This window comes from Botrytis deweyae, assembly GCF_014898535.1.
Source record: "Botrytis deweyae strain B1 chromosome Unknown BDEW_004, whole genome shotgun sequence".
NCBI lineage: Eukaryota > Fungi > Ascomycota > Leotiomycetes > Helotiales > Sclerotiniaceae > Botrytis > Botrytis deweyae.
The window spans coordinates 1,035,272-1,055,878 of record NW_024066211.1 but is presented as its reverse complement, the minus strand read 5'-3'; the positions used below and the strand labels follow the sequence as shown (position 1 = coordinate 1,055,878).

At 42.9% G+C, this 20,607-nt stretch overlaps 4 protein-coding genes across 4 annotated transcripts; 3 read left to right on the top strand and 1 right to left on the bottom strand.

Annotated features, from left to right (window-relative positions):
* Nucleotides 1-6,113: 6,113 nt before the first annotated feature.
* On the top strand, nt 6,114-7,872 carry EAE98_002327 (uncharacterized protein; the record flags this gene model as incomplete). The annotated part of the gene is made up of 5 exons (XM_038949947.1): nt 6,114-6,188; nt 6,248-6,312; nt 6,371-6,528; nt 6,588-7,014; nt 7,152-7,872. 5 exons carry the CDS (start codon nt 6,114-6,116, stop codon nt 7,870-7,872), a joined length of 1,446 nt encoding a protein of 481 aa, XP_038813686.1.
* A 4,038-nt stretch (nt 7,873-11,910) lies between these two features.
* Nucleotides 11,911-13,918, bottom strand: EAE98_002326 (uncharacterized protein; the record flags this gene model as incomplete). Its single annotated transcript, XM_038949946.1, has 4 exons — nt 11,911-11,979; nt 12,032-12,577; nt 12,630-13,100; nt 13,187-13,918. The coding sequence occupies 4 exons, from the start codon at nt 13,916-13,918 to the stop codon at nt 11,911-11,913; spliced, it is 1,818 nt and encodes a 605-aa protein (XP_038813685.1).
* Nucleotides 13,919-14,378: 460 nt separating this feature from the next.
* EAE98_002325 (uncharacterized protein) lies at nt 14,379-17,015 on the top strand (the record flags this gene model as incomplete). The annotated part of the gene is made up of 5 exons (XM_038949945.1): nt 14,379-15,843; nt 15,894-15,971; nt 16,024-16,196; nt 16,247-16,911; nt 16,973-17,015. The coding sequence occupies 5 exons, from the start codon at nt 14,379-14,381 to the stop codon at nt 17,013-17,015; spliced, it is 2,424 nt and encodes an 807-aa protein (XP_038813684.1).
* Nucleotides 17,016-17,436: 421 nt separating this feature from the next.
* On the top strand, nt 17,437-20,310 carry EAE98_002324 (uncharacterized protein). Its single transcript, XM_038949944.1, has 2 exons — nt 17,437-17,626; nt 17,809-20,310. The coding sequence occupies exons 1-2, from the start codon at nt 17,457-17,459 to the stop codon at nt 20,084-20,086; spliced, it is 2,448 nt and encodes an 815-aa protein (XP_038813683.1). The 5' UTR covers nt 17,437-17,456; the 3' UTR covers nt 20,087-20,310.
* Nucleotides 20,311-20,607: the final 297 nt, after the last annotated feature.

Below are 20,607 nucleotides of genomic sequence, written 5' to 3'. Positions count from 1 at the left end.
GAGAGAGAGAGAGAGAGAGAGAGAGAGAGAGAGAGAGAGAGAGAGAGAGAGAGAAAGAGAGAGAGAAAGAGAGAGAGAGAAGAACCCATTTTCTCACGCGCTTCAACAACTCAAGAAATATAAATATAAATATAAATCTCCTCATAAGAGAACTAAAAGAACAGATAGATTTGAGATCAGACAAGACAAGAAGAAGAACGAGAACATTCTCAAATGCAAGACTATCTATCTATAAGTAGTACTAACATGGACTATCATAGCGAGTACTAGAAATCGTACATACATATCACCACCATTTAAATAGCAACATAGTCATCTGCGGCTCCTCAGTACTCGAACAGATCGGCGGCGTGAAATTCATCATCCGTGCCAGAAGCACCGCACCACGACCATCGTTTCGACGCTCACGCAGGTCCCTACCCCCACAGTTACAATATACAATGCTACAATGCTACAATCTAAGACTCTGCATGCGAGGGCGTCGCGCCGAACTTGAGTGGAAAGTCCATCACGTGTCCGCCTGTAGATTGGAAATGGACCGTCTATCTCCCAAATGGGGCACGCCCAACAGCGAATCTTATCCCATGGCGGAGTGCGGAGAGGCTTTTTCGATAATTTGCGCGGATGCTGTGGCGTCATTACCGATTAGAGATGTACGAAGACGGGGGACAATGATGTGGATATCTATACGCGATTCTACACCGTTGTCGAGGAAGTCTTTTTTGTTTTCCTTTTGCTATTGTGTACTCCAGCTAATCGTCCTGCAGATGCGAATATTGAGATATCCAACATGCTTTCCAGGCGGCCAATGGGGATACGGGAGAATTGAAAAGTATCCGTGAGGGATGTGAAGAAATCAATCCCTCTGAGAGCGGCTCCGAAGGTGCTGCCGAGGGAGTAGAGGCGATTATTGAGGGGACTGCCGCTGCTTTGAGAGTCGACTCATTGTTAATAATGTATAGTAGTATGGAAATATTGAGAAATAAAGTACACACTCGAGAACTTTAACAAAAGGGTTCACAGGAGCTTCAAGGAATCTTTTTGACAATGTGAAAATTCAATGTAGTATACGCATGTTACACACTGATTGATGATTAACGATAGTATATTTATAATCTGTCGATGTACAAGACAATGGGTCCATCTGCTCCATATCTTTCTTGTATCCGCACAGCAAATGTCCTTCAACTTCAAAGACCACAATGAATCGAAGCGAAGAGTGAGGAAACTGTAGAAGTTTTTTTGAATCATACACTAGCACTCAGCATTTAGGAAGAAGAATTCATTCAAAAGAAGAATAAGTGAAGTACAAAATCAAATTGGTCACATTGTAACATTATACCTAAGAATAGCATCGCCACACAAGATCTTGTAATGGTGAGATATAGTATTTGAATAGCACACAGAATGAGATCATATGAACAAAAAGCCAAGCCAAAATCAACTAATTTCTGGACATGAGCCAAATGCAATCAGCCTTTTGATTCCTAGGGCTTGGTCACAAAGATACACAGGATGGAGTTCTGTATAACGTGTGGCGTGGTGAGGGGTGAGATCACAAGGTATCTAAGTCTTCGTCTCAACATGTGCAGTGGAACTTGATGAAGGAAGACAAAAGGAAGTAATCTTCAAGAGAAAGACAAAGATTGTGATATGATCTGATGAAATTTCACAGCGTAGACAAGGCAAGCATTTTAGAGATGGAGAAAAGAGGTGAGGGCAGTAGAGTAAACCATTCATTCACTCATTAACTTCTCGGATCAACTCTAAGAATTGGAGCACTTGGTCCAAATGAAAGACAATCAAAGAAGGGTTATGATGAATATCGATTACAATAATCATAACAAAATAAAAACAACAAATATATAAGATTGTAGATAAAACTCTGAGCTGGTATTTCGTTTAAGCCTTGTACCATTGTGGCGTGACACCAAACTCAAAAGTACTCGACTACTTTCTAAATATTTCATGGAATCAATGAGTTTGTACAACAATAAGACCACTCATATCCAAGCAAATCATGGCAGCTGGCTTGCTTATGGGCGTACGGTAAGAAGCTCCTTGGCGATACCTTAACACTAACCCTTACCTACCTAGGTACACATGCGTGATGAATCTCGTGTTAATTCATGAGATCTTGTGGGGTTGACACTTCTTTTCTGGCTGAAGCTTTTGAACCATCATCACTTGAAAGGACACTCTCGAAGATTTTTGTGACTCGATATTTTCGGTCAGAGATATTCGGAGTATTACACAGTTCAAGTACTCTTATCTCGGTCAAATATTTCCCCAAGGCTGGTTGGTAGAGCGGCTCAAAGATTCCCAAAATGGAAGGACCCCCGGCCGTTTTAAATCATTCAGTTCGGAATGGATGGTTAGGGAGCGGATACAAGGCAAATGGATGAATGAATGGCATGTTAATAGCTTTAGTTTCAAGTGAATCGAACCACTAAAGTTTAGTTCAACTGTTTCAGGGCAATTGCCCATGCGTAAGAGGCGTAGAATGTTTTTTTTTTCAAGTATAGAATCGTCCAGTGTCTTGAAACTAGTACCTTTGTACTGTAAAAGTTCCCGTTCGTTAAGGTTGATGGTTCATTGTTGATGATCCGTAGTGGATATTGTTTGAAATTTGATCGTCCCTCGATGTAGTATGTAGTATTCGCACGTAGGGTATGTATTCGTATGTATATGCAGATACGTGTGGTTCGATGTTATAATTCGGGAGAATACACCGAGGAAATGATGCGCCAAGGAGGCAGAGTTACTTTTCACACGTTTCAGCTATCGATTTGATAGATGAATTGAACCGGTCCAAATTTTAACGTCTCTTGGAAGTGATGATGATGATGATGATGGATGGATGAATGGATGGGTGGGTGGATGAATGGATAGATGAATGGACGATTGAATGGTACGTCTAAATTGTACCATCAAGCTTTACCTACCATTCTGGTCCAATCTTCATGTGCGAGGGTCTCTTTAGGTCTTCCCTTCCAAAGCTTCCAAAGGGATACTCGTCGACTAGAATGATTCTGGCGTAGCTTTTCAATGTTTGAGATCGTGTAGATGAAATGTCTAAGATGATCTAATCACGACGTTATTCATAAGCGCCGTGGAGTGTTGATAGATGCATGCAATGGAATTCCACACAAGGAATCATCGATCTTCTAGAAAGCGACCGTGTTGGGAAGTTTTGAGGAGAAATGAGATCCAATCCAATCCGATCGCCATCATCAGCATCATGGTTTCCATATGTGCATCCCCAGGTAGGTATTCCGTAGGTAGCTGGAGAGCTGGAGGTACTAGGTAGATATGTTGTCTGTGCTGTATTGGGTATTGACTTTTGATTTTAGATTGTTAACAAGCCTTGGATCAACCAACCGGATCCACTGATAAAATTACCCACCTTACCCAGACAGCCAGGCCCCTAGTCGAAATCCATTGATTTTCGAACCCAAAGAGCCCCACTGTACACTTGTCAATTATAGATATCGGCCGAACCAGACCTAATGGAGAAAGACGGCGCAATGTGAGAATGGATGTGAGAATGGATGTGAGAATGGATGTGAGAATGGATGTGAGAATGGATGTGAGAATGGATGTGAGAATTACGCACACTTCTCATCTCGCCAGATTCTTCGCCCGCTCGTTCGTCACGATAAGAAGAATGAATACAAAGGGTCATGTTATCTCTTTCATCGTGTCATGTCATGGAAAGTAGAAAGGGAAAATGAGGAGAAGGATGTTGATATGCTAAATGATATTGACCAATGTAGGTAGGAATAGTAATACATAGGAAGATGGTGAATTTATTAATGCTATCATTTGAATAGCTGACTCCTGACTCTCTCCTGTATAACATAACATACTTTGTTTGTACTTTTGGCGTCGTCCTCGTAAGATCTCACAATAAAATCCTCTACGGCTCCTACAAAATACAGTGAGCCTCGCTTCCATCTGCCGTGGAACCACAAGGCTGTGACTGTAAGAAATGCCTACATACCTAGGTAGTATTTGAAAGTGTGTCGTATATTAAGATTACATTGGTATTGTTAGTAGGAATAGGAGGAGTAATAGGAGTAATAGTCGTGGTAGTGGTATTGGTAGTGATACAACATAAGAAAGCAAAAATCATCTGGGCAAAATTGACGGCATGAATTATACCTCATTTGCTGATTTAAACCTTCGATCGGCATTTTGGTCCTCTTCATAGGTAGTTCCAACTCAATACTCCAGTTTTTCCATAAAGCAACAAAAACGAGTATCAGGTAGATTTGTGAATCTGGAGTACTAGGTACCTATTAAAGATATTGGCACATTTCTTTCATTTCTTTCAAGGCTGATACTTTCTCTTCCACTAATACCTTGGCGAGCGACCCATGAAAGCTTCTTTGCTGACTTCGGGAACTAATCCGATGTAGAAAGTTAGAAGAGAGTTCAGTTCAAAGCCCTTTCACGTGGGGAACACCAGAGACCACCAATCACATGGAATACCAACCGTCGGATCTTCTTATCTCGTGCTAACCGGATAAGGAAACTACCTTGATCAACCCCTGCATTGGATACATGCTTTTTGATAGGTCAAGACAGGATCATTTAACCCCTGTCTATCTTTTATCTTTGGATATTCCGTAGCTACCAGGGAAGTGTATGCATGTGTGTGTGAAGAAGGATAGGCGGAAAATGGATGACTGCACACGGATTGAAGAAGGAATGGGCCAAGGAATCCGTCTTTTCTTTCTTCTCTTTCGATAGAGGTAGAGGTAGAGGTAGAGGTAGAGATAGATAGAGAGATAGAGATAGATAGAGAGATAGATAGAGAGATAGATAGAGAGATAGATAGAGAGATAGATAGAGAGATAGATAGAGATAGATAGAGATAGAGAGATAGCGACGGGTGACTGATGGAACAAAGTAAGAAGAGATTCCAAGATCAAGATCAAGATCAATATCAATATCAATATCAAGATCAATATCAACCCCAACAATCATCCCAAGATAAGAAGAAATAATGTCCGGAATTTCTCATATTAAGTTTCAACAAACGCTCCTCAATATCGGAATCACCATCCATATATAGCAATGGGCCAGCTGAATGGGGCAAGCTACCGATATCTACTCCCATCTTCTTACGAATCAGATGGCTATTTGAAATCGCAGCATCGAGTCATCTTTTTCTTTCCTTTCTTTTCGTGGAATCCTTGTTTTTACTCTGTAGTAACATAACGGGTTCCTTGTCATCATACACCTCCACATCTTCTCATCTGCACGTACAGGCTCCAGCTTCGGATAAGGTTGAATGTAAGCATGGCATGACATGGGATACTAGTAGCTTTGTCTGGGCGGTGATACCTGGGTAGCTTTATTTACTTTGCCTGCAAATTGGACCTTTCTTTGATTGGATTGGAGTGGATTGGATTGGATTGGATGTGATTGGATGGGATGGGATTGGATTGGATGTGATTGGAATCCATAAAACTATTTCCCTTTCCCCTCCTCCTCCTCGTCTTCTTTCCTTTTTTCCGTTGTTGTACTTCCCTCCCGTGGTGTCGAAAGAAAAGAAGAAACAAAAGGTAATTTGAGTGTGATCAGTGATTAATCAATATCACTCCTCACTCATTTTGTCCCATCTTCACTCTCATCTCTCACATTCACCCAAAGCATCCTTCACACACGTTGCACATACCCGACTACCTAGATAACGAACCAAAATTCACCAACAAGGTTCCCACACAAGCCTCTCTCACCTTTGCAACTCTTCACCATAATCTCTTTATATAATTAATTCTTTCCGACTTCGCCCGTTATCTTTCCATTGAATCCTCACAGCCCTATTCAGAGCCTAATTCAGAGCCTAGTACCTTATCCGACTTCGGCCATCTTGGTATAACCTTGATACTCTTTACTATCTACAACATTCCTCTTCTTCCTCTTGCAACCCGACTCCCTCTCACCTCCATCCATAACCTTTCAATCTGTGAGCTTCTTTGCTAGCTACGACAATCATTCCTTCTCTTTGATGATCTATTAGTCAGATCTGAAGACAACTACACCTCACTTGCTCTTGCTCAAGTAGAGTTATCAATTTTTGACCGAGGTCAAGCGTATTCAAGATGGTTGTTGAATACAATGGGACAAATGCGGCGGGGGGTGATTCATTGACTGAGGATCTCAACATCTTTTATGATGTAAGTCTTTGTATACAAAACTCCTCAAATGAAACCTCAAAACTAACCAAGTGTAACAGGCTGGTGACATTGCTTGGATGATCACTTCCACTGCGTTGGTCTTGCTCATGATTCCTGGTGTCGGGTATGTACTTCCAAAAGATGCATGGCTGTACCACAGACTAATCTTTTCATCGTCACAGTTTCTTCTATTCCGGTCTGGCTCGTAGAAAGTCTGCTTTGTCATTGATTTGGCTTTCAATCATGGCTACCGCAGTAGTTTCTTTCCAATGGTTCTTCTGGGGTTACTCTCTCGCCTTCTCTCACAGCGCTGGAAAATATATTGGTGACTTGGAAAATAGTGAGTACACCTTCTAGAACATGGTACCACAGTAAAGACTAACCACTTGATTCGAATAGTCGGCTTCCGAAATGTCCTTGGAGCACCATCTGTTGGTTCCACCAAAATTCCCGATCTCATGTTCGCCGTCTACCAGGGCATGTTCGCCGCTATCACGGTAGCTCTCGCAATTGGTGCCGTCGCAGAACGTGGTCGCATGCTTCCAACCATTGTTTTCATGTTCGTTTGGTCAACCATCATCTACGATCCAATTGCTTGCTGGACCTGGAACGCTTCTGGATGGGTTTTCAAGATGGGTGGTCTCGACTTTGCTGGTGGAACTCCTGTGCATATTTCTTCGGGTTGCGCAGCTCTCGCATACAGTATCATGTTGGGCAAACGTCGTGGACATGGTACTCACGAATTGAATTACCGCCCACACAACGTTACACACATTGTTATTGGCACCGTTTTCCTATGGGTTGGATGGTTTGGTTTCAATGCTGGGTATGTTTGATCCAACCTTTTTTGCTACTCAAATCTTGTGTGACGAAACATGCAACTTTACTTGATGTTTCATTGCACATGACTTGAAGAAGAATAAACTTTTTAGACCAAGAACTAACACTTGTATTTTTTTTTAGTTCCGCTCTTGCAGCTAACATGCGTGCTGTTATGGCCGCAGTCGTTACCAACTTGGCCGCCTGTGTTGGTGGTATCACATGGTGTGTCCTCGATTACCGTCTTGAGCGCAAATGGTCTACCGTCGGTTTCTGCTCGGGTGTTATTGCTGGTCTCGTCGCTATCACTCCAGGATCTGGTTTCGTTCCTGCTTGGGCTTCCATCATCTATGGTGTTGTCGGAGCTGCCGGTGCCAATTATGCCACCAAACTCAAGTTCGTCCTCGGTGTCGATGATGCTCTCGATATCTTCGCCGAACACGCCGTCGGTGGAGTCATCGGAAATATCCTCACTGCTTTCTTTGCTGCTGATTACATAGCTCATCTTGATGGTTTTACCGAGATTCCAGGTGGATGGCTTAACCGAAACTGGGTCCAACTCGGATACCAACTTGCCGATTCTGTTTCCGGTGGTGTTTACTCCTTTGTCGGAACGTGCATTATTCTCTTCATCATGAACCTCATCCCAGGTCTCTCCCTCCGCGCTACCGAAGAAGCTGAAATTCTTGGTATCGATGATGCTGAGATCGGTGAGTTCGCTTACGATTACGTTGAGCTCACTCGTGAGGTCTTGAACGATACATCCGAGACTGGAAGCAGATACTCTGGTCGCGATACCGCTACCACCCCTTCTCCTCATCATGAGAAGGAAGCTAGACATTCCGCTCAAGACATGGAAGCTTAAATTATCAACTTTGGTAATTAGCTTCAGTATTTAGCCTTCTTTGTCTTTCGTCTTTTGGGGCGTATAGCGACTTCGCATAGACATGGTCTTGATCAATCATGATTAATGATCCGTAATTTTACTTTCCTTTCTGTTTTACCTACTTCTTCGCCATGACATCAAATTCAATGTTTATTTTTTTTCCAACCCAAGAAAGCTAGCAACTCACTCGAGATACCACATTTTTTTCTTTTCCTTCAATGTTTTTCTTCTTTGATGTATGAAACTGAGGTTTACTTACGGCATACATCTGTACAGTGACTATACATGCAACTTTTGCGTGTAGTTTCTGACTTTTTGTATTTATTGACCATTGAATGGATGGTGAAAAAGTTGGTTACAGGAGGGAGGAGTGAGGGCTTTTTTTCTTGCGTGGTGCTCCTTTTTTTAAATCTCGATTCGAAATCTGATTTGTATGTACCGTAGCAGACAATGATGAGGAAGTTGGGATCCAATGATATTAAATGATTTGTAATGAATTTTTGGAAGCATGTGATTGTGTTTGAATATGTGAATTTGATGATGGAATTCAATTGGGTTCTTCATTTTGGTGAGGATAGATGGCGGAAGTGGAAGTGGAAGTGATGTTACGAGGAGGAATATCGATGGATGAATAACGCAACACGAGAAATTGAAACGAAACTCGGAACAATATATAACATAACATACCTAACAAAAAAAAAGAACTTGGTCTCTTGGAATTTATATGTGTGTGTATATATGTGTAGGTAGGTAGGTATATATGTATAAGCATTTAATGGAGAATACCTAACCAGAGTAATTTTAAACCCCCCTAGACAATGGATCTTGGAAGGTTTCTCTTACGCTATTTTATTACGTGATGGTAATGGGGTTTCCGGGGAAGGGGAAGGGGGAGGGGGAGGGGGAGGGGGGTGAAATTGGGGAGGGGAGGGGAGGGGAGGGTTGGTATCTTGGGGTGTGGATGGATGGGTGGATGGATAGGTATGGATGGGTATGGATGGATGGATGGATGAGTGGGTGGATGGGTAGGTATGGATGGATGGATTTGGATGGATTTGGGTATGGATGGATGGATGAGTTTGGATTTGGATATGGATATGGATATGGATACTTGAGGAGAAAGGAAAGGAAGAAAGGAAGAAAGGAAGAAACAGAGAACGAGAGAAAGAAATGCGGGAAAGCATAGTAGTCTGTGAGTGAGGGAAAGAGGGAAAGAGATCTAGAAGTTGAGTTGAGATGGGTTGGGTTGAGATGAGGAGATGAGGAGATGAGGGGGCGGTTTGGTAATGGATGGATGGATATTAGTTTATGGATGATTGTTTTGTATTGGGTATAGAATATCGATTTGGGAAATGAAAAGAGATGTTATTTGCATGCTGGGTAGGTTTGTAGATACCTAGTACGTATGGATTAATACTTCAAGAATGAATGAACTATTTAGATGAGTATCTATCTATCTATCTGTCTATATATTTATATAAATAAATAGATATTTGAAATATATATACGAATATTAATATTAGTATTATGAGATTATCTATCTACCTACCTACCTATCTATTATCTTGTTTATTTATCTATCTATCTATTTCTTGCTATATTATATTTATTGATATTCAGCATAGTATAGCATGAAATAGGTAGGTATATGATATATAATATTCATAGTATTTGTTTGTACTGGGATTGGGAGATGAGAGGGAGGTAGATGAGTAGATAGAGATTAGATAGATGAATTATAAACGGGGGTAATATTATATTATATCATATATTATATTATTTAGGTATTTAGGTAGACGATTTGATTATAAAATCGAAAATATATATATCTATATATACCTATACATATTTATACATCTCTATACATAAACCCCGTCCTAATATCTCTAAGCCCCGGGCCCTTCTCGATCTGAATCCAAAAGCTATTCATTGATAATTCAATTCTCAAGAGCTCTCTTTGGTTTCTTTAAATCTGTTACCTATATACCTGTATACCTATATTCTCTCAACCCTCCATTCTCGTATCGAGTTATCGAGTCATCTGTCTAGCACTTTCTTTCACGGAATGGAACAGAATGAAAATCTAGATACTTGTGTAAAGCCATCTACTACCCATCTATTTCTAAACTTCTCACCTCTCACCTCTCACATGAATCCTATATATCATTTAACTTAAAGCTCTACCTAACTCTAAGGCTCTAGAATAACTTAATTTAAATCAAAGACGAATAAGTATCTATCGTACATACTATCATATTATACTATATAATTCATTCATTCATATATTCATATATACATACCTATTACTCTCCCCACTCCTCGAGGTGGAAAGAAAAAATATTCTATTCTTTATTCACCCCTTTTCGCTTTCATTCCCTTATCCACGTCCACCTCCTGGTCCTCTGCTGCTTTCTTATCCTCCGTGCTCTAGAATCATCATACCGTCACTAGGTATTTCATTCATATCGTTCTTATGGAAATCACATCTACCAAAGAAAAATATACAAGACGGGATGGAAGAACTTTCTTTTGATCAAGTATATCGGAAATCCGAGTCGAAGTCTCGATTCAATCTTGAGTCTCGACGATCTCTAAATCATGAAATGGTGTTGATGTTAGACGGGGTAGGTATGTGAAAACACACATATATATCCAAAGATAAAGAAAAGGAACCGAATAAAAATCCCAAGTCAGAAGGCGTGGGGAGATATAATATATACCTTGAAACTTATATTCCACATTGATATACTGACTCGTGGCCAGTCCTTAGCCACGACCATACAATCATACCTTCTACTTTGACTCCTCACTCCTCACTCCCGTGCCTTCCTCTTCCTCATTCTTCTCAAATCGTCCAACTAACCACGCAATACATCCACTTTAATCTACCCATCAACCAAACTCTCATCAAAAAGAAGAAAAGAAATCCAAAAATGCCACCCCATATTCCCGCTCACCCAAAATCTCCAAAAAGGTTCCACCGCGTCCGATGTACATCCTTTATCCCCCAAACCCCACAAACTCGAGTCCTCAAGCCCACAACACCCCTCGAGTAACTACAAACATATAAATGTGCAAGTATGACGAATTGCCCATCTATATACTAGGTATACACACAAACCCCAAACCCCACGCAACACAAGATACTCCACAGATACCTACCAGCGGGCCCCTCTAGTAGGTATCTGCGTCTCACGACGGTCTACTCCCCTTGGTTGCATAAATGTAAAATTATGACGAATTTAACATTTATTATGCCACTGCGCCATGGACACAGGGCGAGGGGAATGGGTTATGAGGATTTATATTGGGGTGTGTGGGAGAGGTGAGAATGGAAGGTGTGGTGGTAGAGGAAGGAGAAGGGTGGGTGGTGCCTTCCAGAGTTGAGGGAATGAGGGATTTGGATTTGTGGGGTTGTGGCTTGCTGAATTGTGATGGATATGATTGAATGAAGGAATGAAATGGGTGATATGGTGTTTTGGAGAAAAAGAACCCGAGAGTGGTTGTGTAGAGGAATTGTACAGGATTGAATTGATTTTCCATTCATTTGAAATTATTATCTATGCCTAGGTATGTAGCAGCTTTTTTGGAAGATATTATTTCGGATAATCCAAAACGAAATAGTCGTGAGCCGAGCACTTTGAGTTCAGTACTTCTTGTTACCTAGGTGTTATCTTTAATCTATTTCCACTCATGAACAGATCTTTGAAGGGAATTCAGACATTTGATAACATTTCTTATGTGTGAGAGATATGTTGGCTCAGGCTTGCCTTTACTACTTCATAAACGTCCGTGTTTGAATCCAACGGCATTCTATGATTTCTCTCTGGTTACCACCTCTACATGAATGCAAAGATTTAAACACGCGAGAAGAAAATCACATATGAATGAGCTCCCGTTGGTACACTAAACGATTCAGCAGTATCTGGTTCTTCATCATAGCCGACGGAAGATATGAAGGTGAAAAGAAATTTGTGAGGATATGTGAATGAAACTAATTTGTATATGTGAGAAATGTTATGAAATTAATGTAGTCCCTTTCGTTCTTCCAATTTCCATCTTTGCTGTTCGGGCACCGAATTGTATCTGGTGATGTAGGTATTAGTCCAGAAATATGAAATCGGTAGGTAACACTTACAGCACGTTTTTTCTCGGTAGCAACTGATGTCATACCCAAATCATGAGCCAAGAGTCTTAACACTTTCTTACCCGGCTCTATATCTGGTGTCTCAGGACCTCGCAATTCAGATGTAAACCCACATTTATCCCATATAGGAGACTCGACAGCCCACTTGACTAAGTCTTCATCTAAGTATGGGAACCGAGCTTCTCTTCCCCAATGTGAGATTACACGATCATCTCGACCGAGATTGCGTTTACCAAGTCTATTCACATCTAATTCTAGTTCGTCTAAGAGAGCAGAGAAGCCATTCCGATTGAATGCGGTTGTATGTCGTGTATAACCACCGAACAATTCATCTGCGCCGAGTCCAGAAAGAAGAACACGCGCAGGTGTCGTGTACAGGTTTTCTTCTGTATCAGTGGCTTGCGATGCTAAACCAACACCGCGAGATGCAAAGTATAATGCAAAGGCTATTGATAGATCCATTTCGGTATTATGTGGATGTATCAATTCTACAATTTTTGCTCTGTGCTCCATTGTTTCTGTATAAGGGACATTTATCTGCTTCATGTCAACTCTTGAGTACCAATGTCGAGTTAGTTTATCGACTCACTGCAACAAATCTCCATGTTCGATCAGGACAAACGATTTGAAGCTCTTGATGAGCTTTCCTCCCCGTTTCTCTATCAGGACAGAGCTCATATGGGGAAACTTTCTTATCCAATATTTGAGTTGTATCCGGAGGCGGAGGTTGTGCCCCTTTCTTCAGCCGAGGTCCGGTTTGTGCAGCTTTAATGACACGAGGATTTTCAAATGCAACATTGAGAAGATCAATCTCTTGATCTGATGGTAGTAAATCGTGTGCCAATCTTGCCAAAACTGTGCAATCTAGTCCACCGGAGAATAAAATCGCAAGTCTGACATTGTGAGAGTGACCTATACTTGGAGGAGTAGGAATAGTCAAAACCCTAGGTTTCAGAGACTCACATAAATAATGTCGTAATGACATCACTGATGGGGAATCAAGGCCGAGTATATGACTTTCATTTTCAACATTTTTGTTAAACTTGCCAAGTGAGGGAGCCTGCAAATTTTAAGTTAGTACTGACTTGATCGGAACAGAATCGTAGCTAAACGACAAAGTATTTGAGCATTATAAGGAACACCCACCGACGAATCAGTCTCTGGATCCTCCCAATCGAACTTTTGATATGGCAATAGTGATCCCGAAAGAGAATTATCCTGTGAATGAGACATTGATGAAGGAAATGTATTCTTATCAACACAGGAGAATTTGTAAATGCCATCTGCTTCAATTTCTTTCCAATCGCCTTTGGCGGGATCCGCTGTACTTGCAAACTCTATAGATCCAGCTGATCCCAGAACTCCGGATTCATTATCAATATTGTAAAGGAGAGATCTGCGACCAAGGCGATCTCGGCCACAATATATAGAACCGTGAAAGCTATCCCAGAAGACAAATGCAAAAGGTCCAGAGATGCTTCGTAAACTCTTGACCACAGCAAGTGTCGCATCTGATGCCGAGGTAGCTATTGAAACAGCTTTTACAAGCATCTCATATATAACTTGACCGTCATTACCATTAACAAGTCCACCACCAACCTTCCATGCCTCACCATTCCAGCAAAGGATTGAGCCAGAGTTGGTAGCAGACGCGTCAACACCCGTTGAACCATCAAATGGTTGTGGAGTGACATGATCCCCCCTCAGAGCTAAGACAGTTGATAAAAAAGATAAGAAGTATTGTGTTCCATCACTTGAAGTATAATTTGATTGTGACAAACCTGTGTGATCAGGACCTCTGTCGCAAAGAGAGTGTTTCAAAGCATGACTCGGGGTTTGCAATCCTCGCGTGGATATCGACGCGTAAATACCACACATTTGCGAACTTGTTAGACTCGTAAATTCCTAATCGACCACATCCATTTACTTCGTGGATAGAACAGATTACCAAGGTATTTTCAAGGTTGTGCTGTCGTTTGATGTTTGACTTTACGTTGGATAATGATATTGATAAGGATCAAATTGACTTTGAAATTTATTTTTAAGTTCTACCTTGGGCTGCACCACGGATCGTCATTTTAGCGAATCGACCAGATTACTTCACTGTCGAGGGTCGAGGAAACTTAGCAACCAAGATAATTGATTATCTTGTCCAATAAAAGAAGAGAAATAATAATTTCGATGCCTGGCTCTCAACGTCCTTCTTAAAATACTTGAATACATTCTGCGAATCTACGAATCCTCTTCTCGAAGCTCCAAGATACCCTGGACCTTGAAGCTCGAATACCCCGCCTATCCTACAATTACACAAACGCCGATCAGAGGCGCTCGCGGATGTATGTCGTCTCCCAGACAGTCGGCAGAAGTTGTTCAGATCCCAGATGGACTATCACAGGGGCTCGCATCGACGGTGAGCTTGAATGAAAAGCTTGACAATCACAACTCTGAGCCAGCCTCGCCAACCAGTAAGGACATGGAGGACCAGGATGTTGGCAAAGAGACACCGTTGGCAGACGGAAGCGAGCCAGCAGAAGCCAATTCTCATACGACACTAGATAATGCTTTGGATTCACTGAAAGATAAGGGAAAGGGCAAAAGTACGGAAGGAAACACTGTGGACGAGCTACGGACCGCGACCAACGAAGAGCCTGTACCGCAAGATATGGAATCATCTACTGCGACTTTGAAACCCGTTCAAACCCGACCCCCGAACATTTCTACGCAGAACATGTCACTAGTTGATCAAACGTATCTGGATCCTACCCCAAAGACACCTGGCACCTCTCGGCCTCCTTCACGATCTGCGTCGACTGCAAGAACACATCATCTACACGCGGAAGGGTTGGATAGATCACCTACGAGATCTGACGCAGGTTTCGACGAAAAAACCAGCGCAAGCGAGGACGAGCGAGAAGGAGGGTCTAGGTCAGAAATACAAAGCATAATGGATCAATTTGGCGAGGACGGACAAGGCCCAGGGCATGAAGAAGTTATGTCTCCTCGTCTTGAGTTTGCTGGCCCGCTTCTTGGCAGTCCAGTACAACACCCACCTCGCAAATCGAGCCTGGAACCCTTGAATGCAAATATTCTAAGCCAGAGTATAGGCGATTTACAAATATCATCAGCTCCTTCATCAGGTCAACGAACGAGGAACGACTCTGACGTCGGCCCAGCTGTCCCACCGAAAGCAGAATCTATACGTAGCTTTGGTAAAATGCAGGACGATCGTTATTCCTCCACAGATACTCCATTATCACCCCCTCCTTTGCATCGGCCCCCACCTCCCGAGCCAGAACCTGAACCGGACCTACCTTTCGATTTTCATCGATTCTTGGAACAGCTAAGGCACAGAACGGCGGATCCTGTGGCAAAGTTCTTACGGTCGTTTTTACAGGAATTCGCAAAGAAACAATGGATGGTACATGAACAGGTTAAAATAATAGGCGATTTCTTGGCTTTTATCACCAATAAAATGGCCCAATGCGAGGTATGGCGTGAAGTTTCGGATGCAGAGTTTGATAATGCGCGTGAAGGCATGGAAAAATTAGTTATGAATAGGCTATATACCCAGACTTTCTCTCCGGCAATTCCTCCACCCCAGCCTATCCCAGGTGCAAAGCCAAGAAGACGGGGTGCTGATCGACCCATGGGTCCCGGTCGAAGAGGACAACATCAAGAAGATGTCGAGAGAGATGACATTCTTGCTCAGAAAGTCAGCATTTATGGTTGGGTGAAAGAAGAGCATTTAGATATACCACCAGTTGGCGACAGTGGAAAACGGTTCTTAATTTTGGCACAACAAGGTAAGATTGGAATTCATGAAGGTTGATATCACTGCTAATCAAGTCACTAGAAATTTTGAAGATCAAAACCTACAGAGCTCCACGGGACAAGATAATATGTGTTCTGAACTGTTGCAAAGTGATTTTTGGTAACTCCCAAAGCAGGTTAATTTATTGAACAATCTTACTAAATTCAATCAGGGCTACTCAAACATTCAAAAACAGATTCATCGGCAGATTCATTTATGCCTCTCCTAATCTACGTTGTCCTTCAAGCAAACCCCGAGCATCTTGTATCCAACGTTCAATATATTCTTAGGTTTAGAAATCAAGAAAAGCTAGGAGGAGAGGCAGGATATTATCTTTCATCTTTGGTTAGTCACTTCAAGCAGATTTGCGCATTACAAAATTAACTCCTTCGAAGATGGGCGCTGTCCAATTTATCGAAAACCTGGACCGAACAACTCTTACAATAAGCGATGAGGACTTTGAACGAAATGTTGAAGCCGCTGTATCCGCCATTGCCGAAAAGCATCAAGCTGAAGTCGCTTTAAGTCCTGTCCAAAACAGTCCGCCAACACAGCTTTCTGAGAAATCTACTCCTAGCCGCCCCGAAGTAACCCCTCGACATTCCATGGAAGGCGAGTCGTCAGCCCCCAGAAGATCAACATCATCAAGCGAGTATGAAGCTGGGGATAGCGTAGACGAGAAAGCTGCCATGAGCGGTCTGCTTCGTACTATTCAGAAACCACTTTCTTCCATCGGAAGAATGTTCTCGGACGACCCTTCCCCTTACAGTGGGCCCGCGAGGACCCCTAATCCGGGGAATACGCCGCGAATGACTCCATCGCCACGAGTAAGCATGGACGGGCTTCGGCCCCCACACCGGAGGCCTAGTGAACGTGAATCAAACGCTAGAAATAGGATGACAGCTGAGGATGCAGCTGCAAGACAAGCAAGTGCAGAGGCTGCAGAAGCACATCGTCTTCAGCGTGCAGAGCACGAGAATGTTGTAGAGACTCTTGCAGGAATGTTTCCAGATTTAGACAGGGAAATTATTAGTGATGTGGTTACTCAAAAAGAGGGAAGGTGAGGATTAGCCCCTTCAAGAAGACTCCCCTAGAAGTTGTCATACTAATTGTTAATTTAGGGTTGGTCTGGCAGTCGATGCATGTCTTGCCCTCAGTTCTTGAACAACAGGACACGAAAACAGTTTATTATCATATTATCGCGTTTAATATCCACAGGTTTTATGCATTCAGCGGGTGGAATCATAGCGTTGCGTGGTCGCATTGGCGTTTTCCTCGTGTTGAATCTTCTGGTATATCCCTAGCGCAATTCGGCCTCAGAAGATCAGTAGCGAGAACGAAAGTAGATGTTTTATATAGTCGTAATTACTTTGTCCGAAATAATGAAAGATGATTATGAAAGCCTGGCCGTACTTTCATATTGAATATACTTCAGATGGAGATCAAAGAACCGTATATACCGTCTGAAAGATGGACATATATTTCATAGCGTGCAAAAATCTCGGTTGAAATTGCTTGTGCTATCAACCAAATTTTGTCTCGGGAGGTATTTTGGTATTACCATGATTTATTCATTTCCTATATAACTGAGGATATATATTAATCATGGCCAAGAAGAAGAATAAGAGCCAAAATAATGGCGATTTCCCAGAAATCCAGGTTCCCGCGGCTTCTGCGCCATTACCAGCATCAACTACATCAACAAAGACGAAAACAAAAGATACCAAGCCCACGCAACAACCCTCAACATCTGCTCTTATTATTTGTCGCAACAAGTATGTCAATTGTTTACAATATCGTTTCCCTATTGCACAATTATGCGCAGATGTCATGGCTGTTTTGCAGATGCCATGCCTGAACTCATGAGGCGAAATTGTGCATCATCATTTTTTTCCAATTTGCCTCAATGCGCGTCCCGCATTATATTTAAACCATCCGACTAACATTTTCCTCGCAGACATTGGCGTTATATCTCTTCTTTCCATGGACCATGGCTACAATTGCCCCCTGAAGTTCTCGAAGCTCTCGCGAATAATAATTATGCCCTTCCTCGACCCCGACCGATCGACCCCGCGGTCTTCTTCGATATCCTTAAAATCCGACAGCTTGTTGACGATGCCACGAATCTCGCAGTGCGCGCCGCCAGTGGTGTAACATCTTCTTCTCTCTCGAACTCCTTGAATGCTGGGAATGGCTTATTAGGCAATGGGGGGACGGCGCTGGGCCTGGGGATTGGGGGAGGAGGGGGGAACGCGAAATTGAGTAAGGAACGAAAACATCGAATGCGGGAACAGGCTACACAAAAGTTATCCAAGGCATATCATTTGGATGAGATCGCATGTAGCGTCGCGACGATGCAATCTGCTTCCACACTGGAGGATGTGGCCCAGCTTGTCCTTCAGAGAAATCCCAATGATTCGGATGCCAAATACGTTCACTTTTTTCACGAGAAGATTCCTTCGCGGCAGCTGGCAGAATGTACAAGTTTAACACCATTGGATGAAGTAATAGCAGATAGGCCGAGTGAAGGCGAAATACTAAGGACTCGAGCCGTTACAAAGATATTTAAGGAGGATTTTGTGGGAGCGGCGCAAGATCTTACTTCTGCTTTGTCAGTCTGTAGATATTATCAGAATCAGCATAAGGCAGGCCGACAGCAAATACAGCTAGCAAGTGAAGCCGCCGCCGAAGCTCAGCGAAACAATGGTGGTAGATGGAGAGACGAGTTTAAGTTAGATGAAGAGGACCACCCGAGTAGTCTTGAGACCCAACTTCTGTTTCACCGTGCCGGTGTTTACTTAACTATTGCATGCCAACACGTTAATGCTGCTCTACCACCTTCGCCCCACCATCACGGTGACTTATTTACATTCGAGGCTGTAGACAAAGCCATGAATAGTCCCTGGCCCACCAACGGAGCGACAAGTAATGAAGACACAAGTAATGGAGAGAAAACTAATGGAAAGACAAATGGTGTGAATGGCACGTCAAATGAAGAGCCCGAGCTATCCGCAGCTGATAAAGAAGCACATCGAAAACGTCTGGAGGCACGGAAAGTTGTGAAGACAAATGCAAAGAGGGCTTTAAGAGATTATGTAGCATATCTGTCGCATCTGGACTACACCCCTGGTCTTCCAGCTGAGATCACGGAAGAATTCGTTCGCAAGGTCAATTTAGCTGCGAATGGTTACAAAATTCCTCGACCACCTCAAAGCAAGCATAGTAAGCGGGGCCTTGATTTAGAAAGCAACGCGTCACTGAGTAACGGACAATTGTCTGATGCACTCGTACCTCATGTTGGCCATAACGGAAGAAGTCGTCCTCAATCTAGCACTTCTCGACCACCCGATTTGCCTTCTTTACCTCCGCCGAAGGTCTATCAAATCTCATCTCTATTCTCTTCTACTCCACCAGCCGATCTTCCTCCTTACCCAGAAACAGCCACAGCTCTAATAACTAAGCAACAACTTCGCGCATCCCAATCTGAGGCAGCCCAGCACATACTCGCCCAGGCCGATTGTCATGAAGCCCTCACATACCACCCCCTTCTAACTGATGCCCTTCATTCCCTCTTACTTTGTCACTGTCTCGTGCAGACTTCCGCCCGTGAACTTCAACGCCACGCCCATATGGTTGCGCGACTTGCTCGTGTTTGCGACGGCTACCCCATTTTCCAAGCCTCAAGGTCGCCATCTCGGGCCGACTGGATTGAAGTGATTCGCCGTAATGACAATTGGATTTCTCTCGCCGCATCATGGGAAACTCTTTGCGCACCCGCGCCGTTACCAGGTCAAAGTCCGAGCAATCAACAAAAAGAGACAGCTGCGGAAAAGAAAGAGAGATTAAAGCAGCAAGCTATTATGGAAGCACTTGAAGATGATCGTGTCCATGATGAAGCTAGTTTTCATGCAGCAGTAGCGGCTAGACAGAGAAGACAGGAAGAGGAAGCTAGGAAGGCCGAGGGAAGAGAAATGCCTAAGAGATGGGCGCAGGAAGATGGAAAAGAGTATCCTATAAGTACTGATAGGGCTCAGGCGATTGTCCGATGGATCCGGGAAGCCCCTCCTGGAGGTGATGGTACTGGGCTAAAGAAGAAGAAAAGAGGTGTCAGGGGCAAGGGGAAGAGTAGCGTGAGTGGCCTTAATGGGTCAGAAGCCGCTACTCAAAACACAAAGCTTGATAGGGAGGGAGAAGGCAACGAAGAGTTTGAGAGGATTGAGGAGGAAGTCGACTGATTGTCTGTCTCAGTTCGCACTGGATACCAATTTGATACACAATTTTGGACATGCGGCAAATCACTATGAAATGAGGCAGTCAAAAATTTACAATTATGTGTATATATATTTGCGATTAGCGTGTCATCCAAGAGAAGTGACAACTCTTACCTTAGCGTACCTATTATGAGTTAAGAATGCATCAACCACAGCATCAAGCATAGATGTAATACTCCAGCTAAAAATTCCACAAACATCATCCTACGTTGAAAATAACAACAGGGGGGAATAGAAGAAGCGATCTACATTGCATATCACGGGCGCCCTTCACTCGACATCAATCTTATCCAATTTATCCGTAGAAGTCGTCTTGACCTGTTGTAGAACCATGGTATCGTACGTTTGGATTGACGTCGTATTTATGACGAAAGTAACGGTAAGCCTGTAGATCACGTCGGTGCCTGGCTCCTGGCTAAGTGCGGGGTTTCCTGTCGTCCTTATATTTTTGCATCGGTATTTATACCCAGGTGATATTGTAAACA

Excerpts from the sequence above, each read along its gene's own strand:
- EAE98_002324 (XM_038949944.1), top strand. The coding sequence starts at position 17,457 with ATGGCCAAGAAGAAGAATAAGAGCCAAAATAATGGCGATTTCCCAGAA. Across the intron at positions 17,627-17,808 it reads CTTATTATTTGTCGCAACAA|ACATTGGCGTTATATCTCTT; the intron begins GTATGTCAATTG and ends TTTTCCTCGCAG.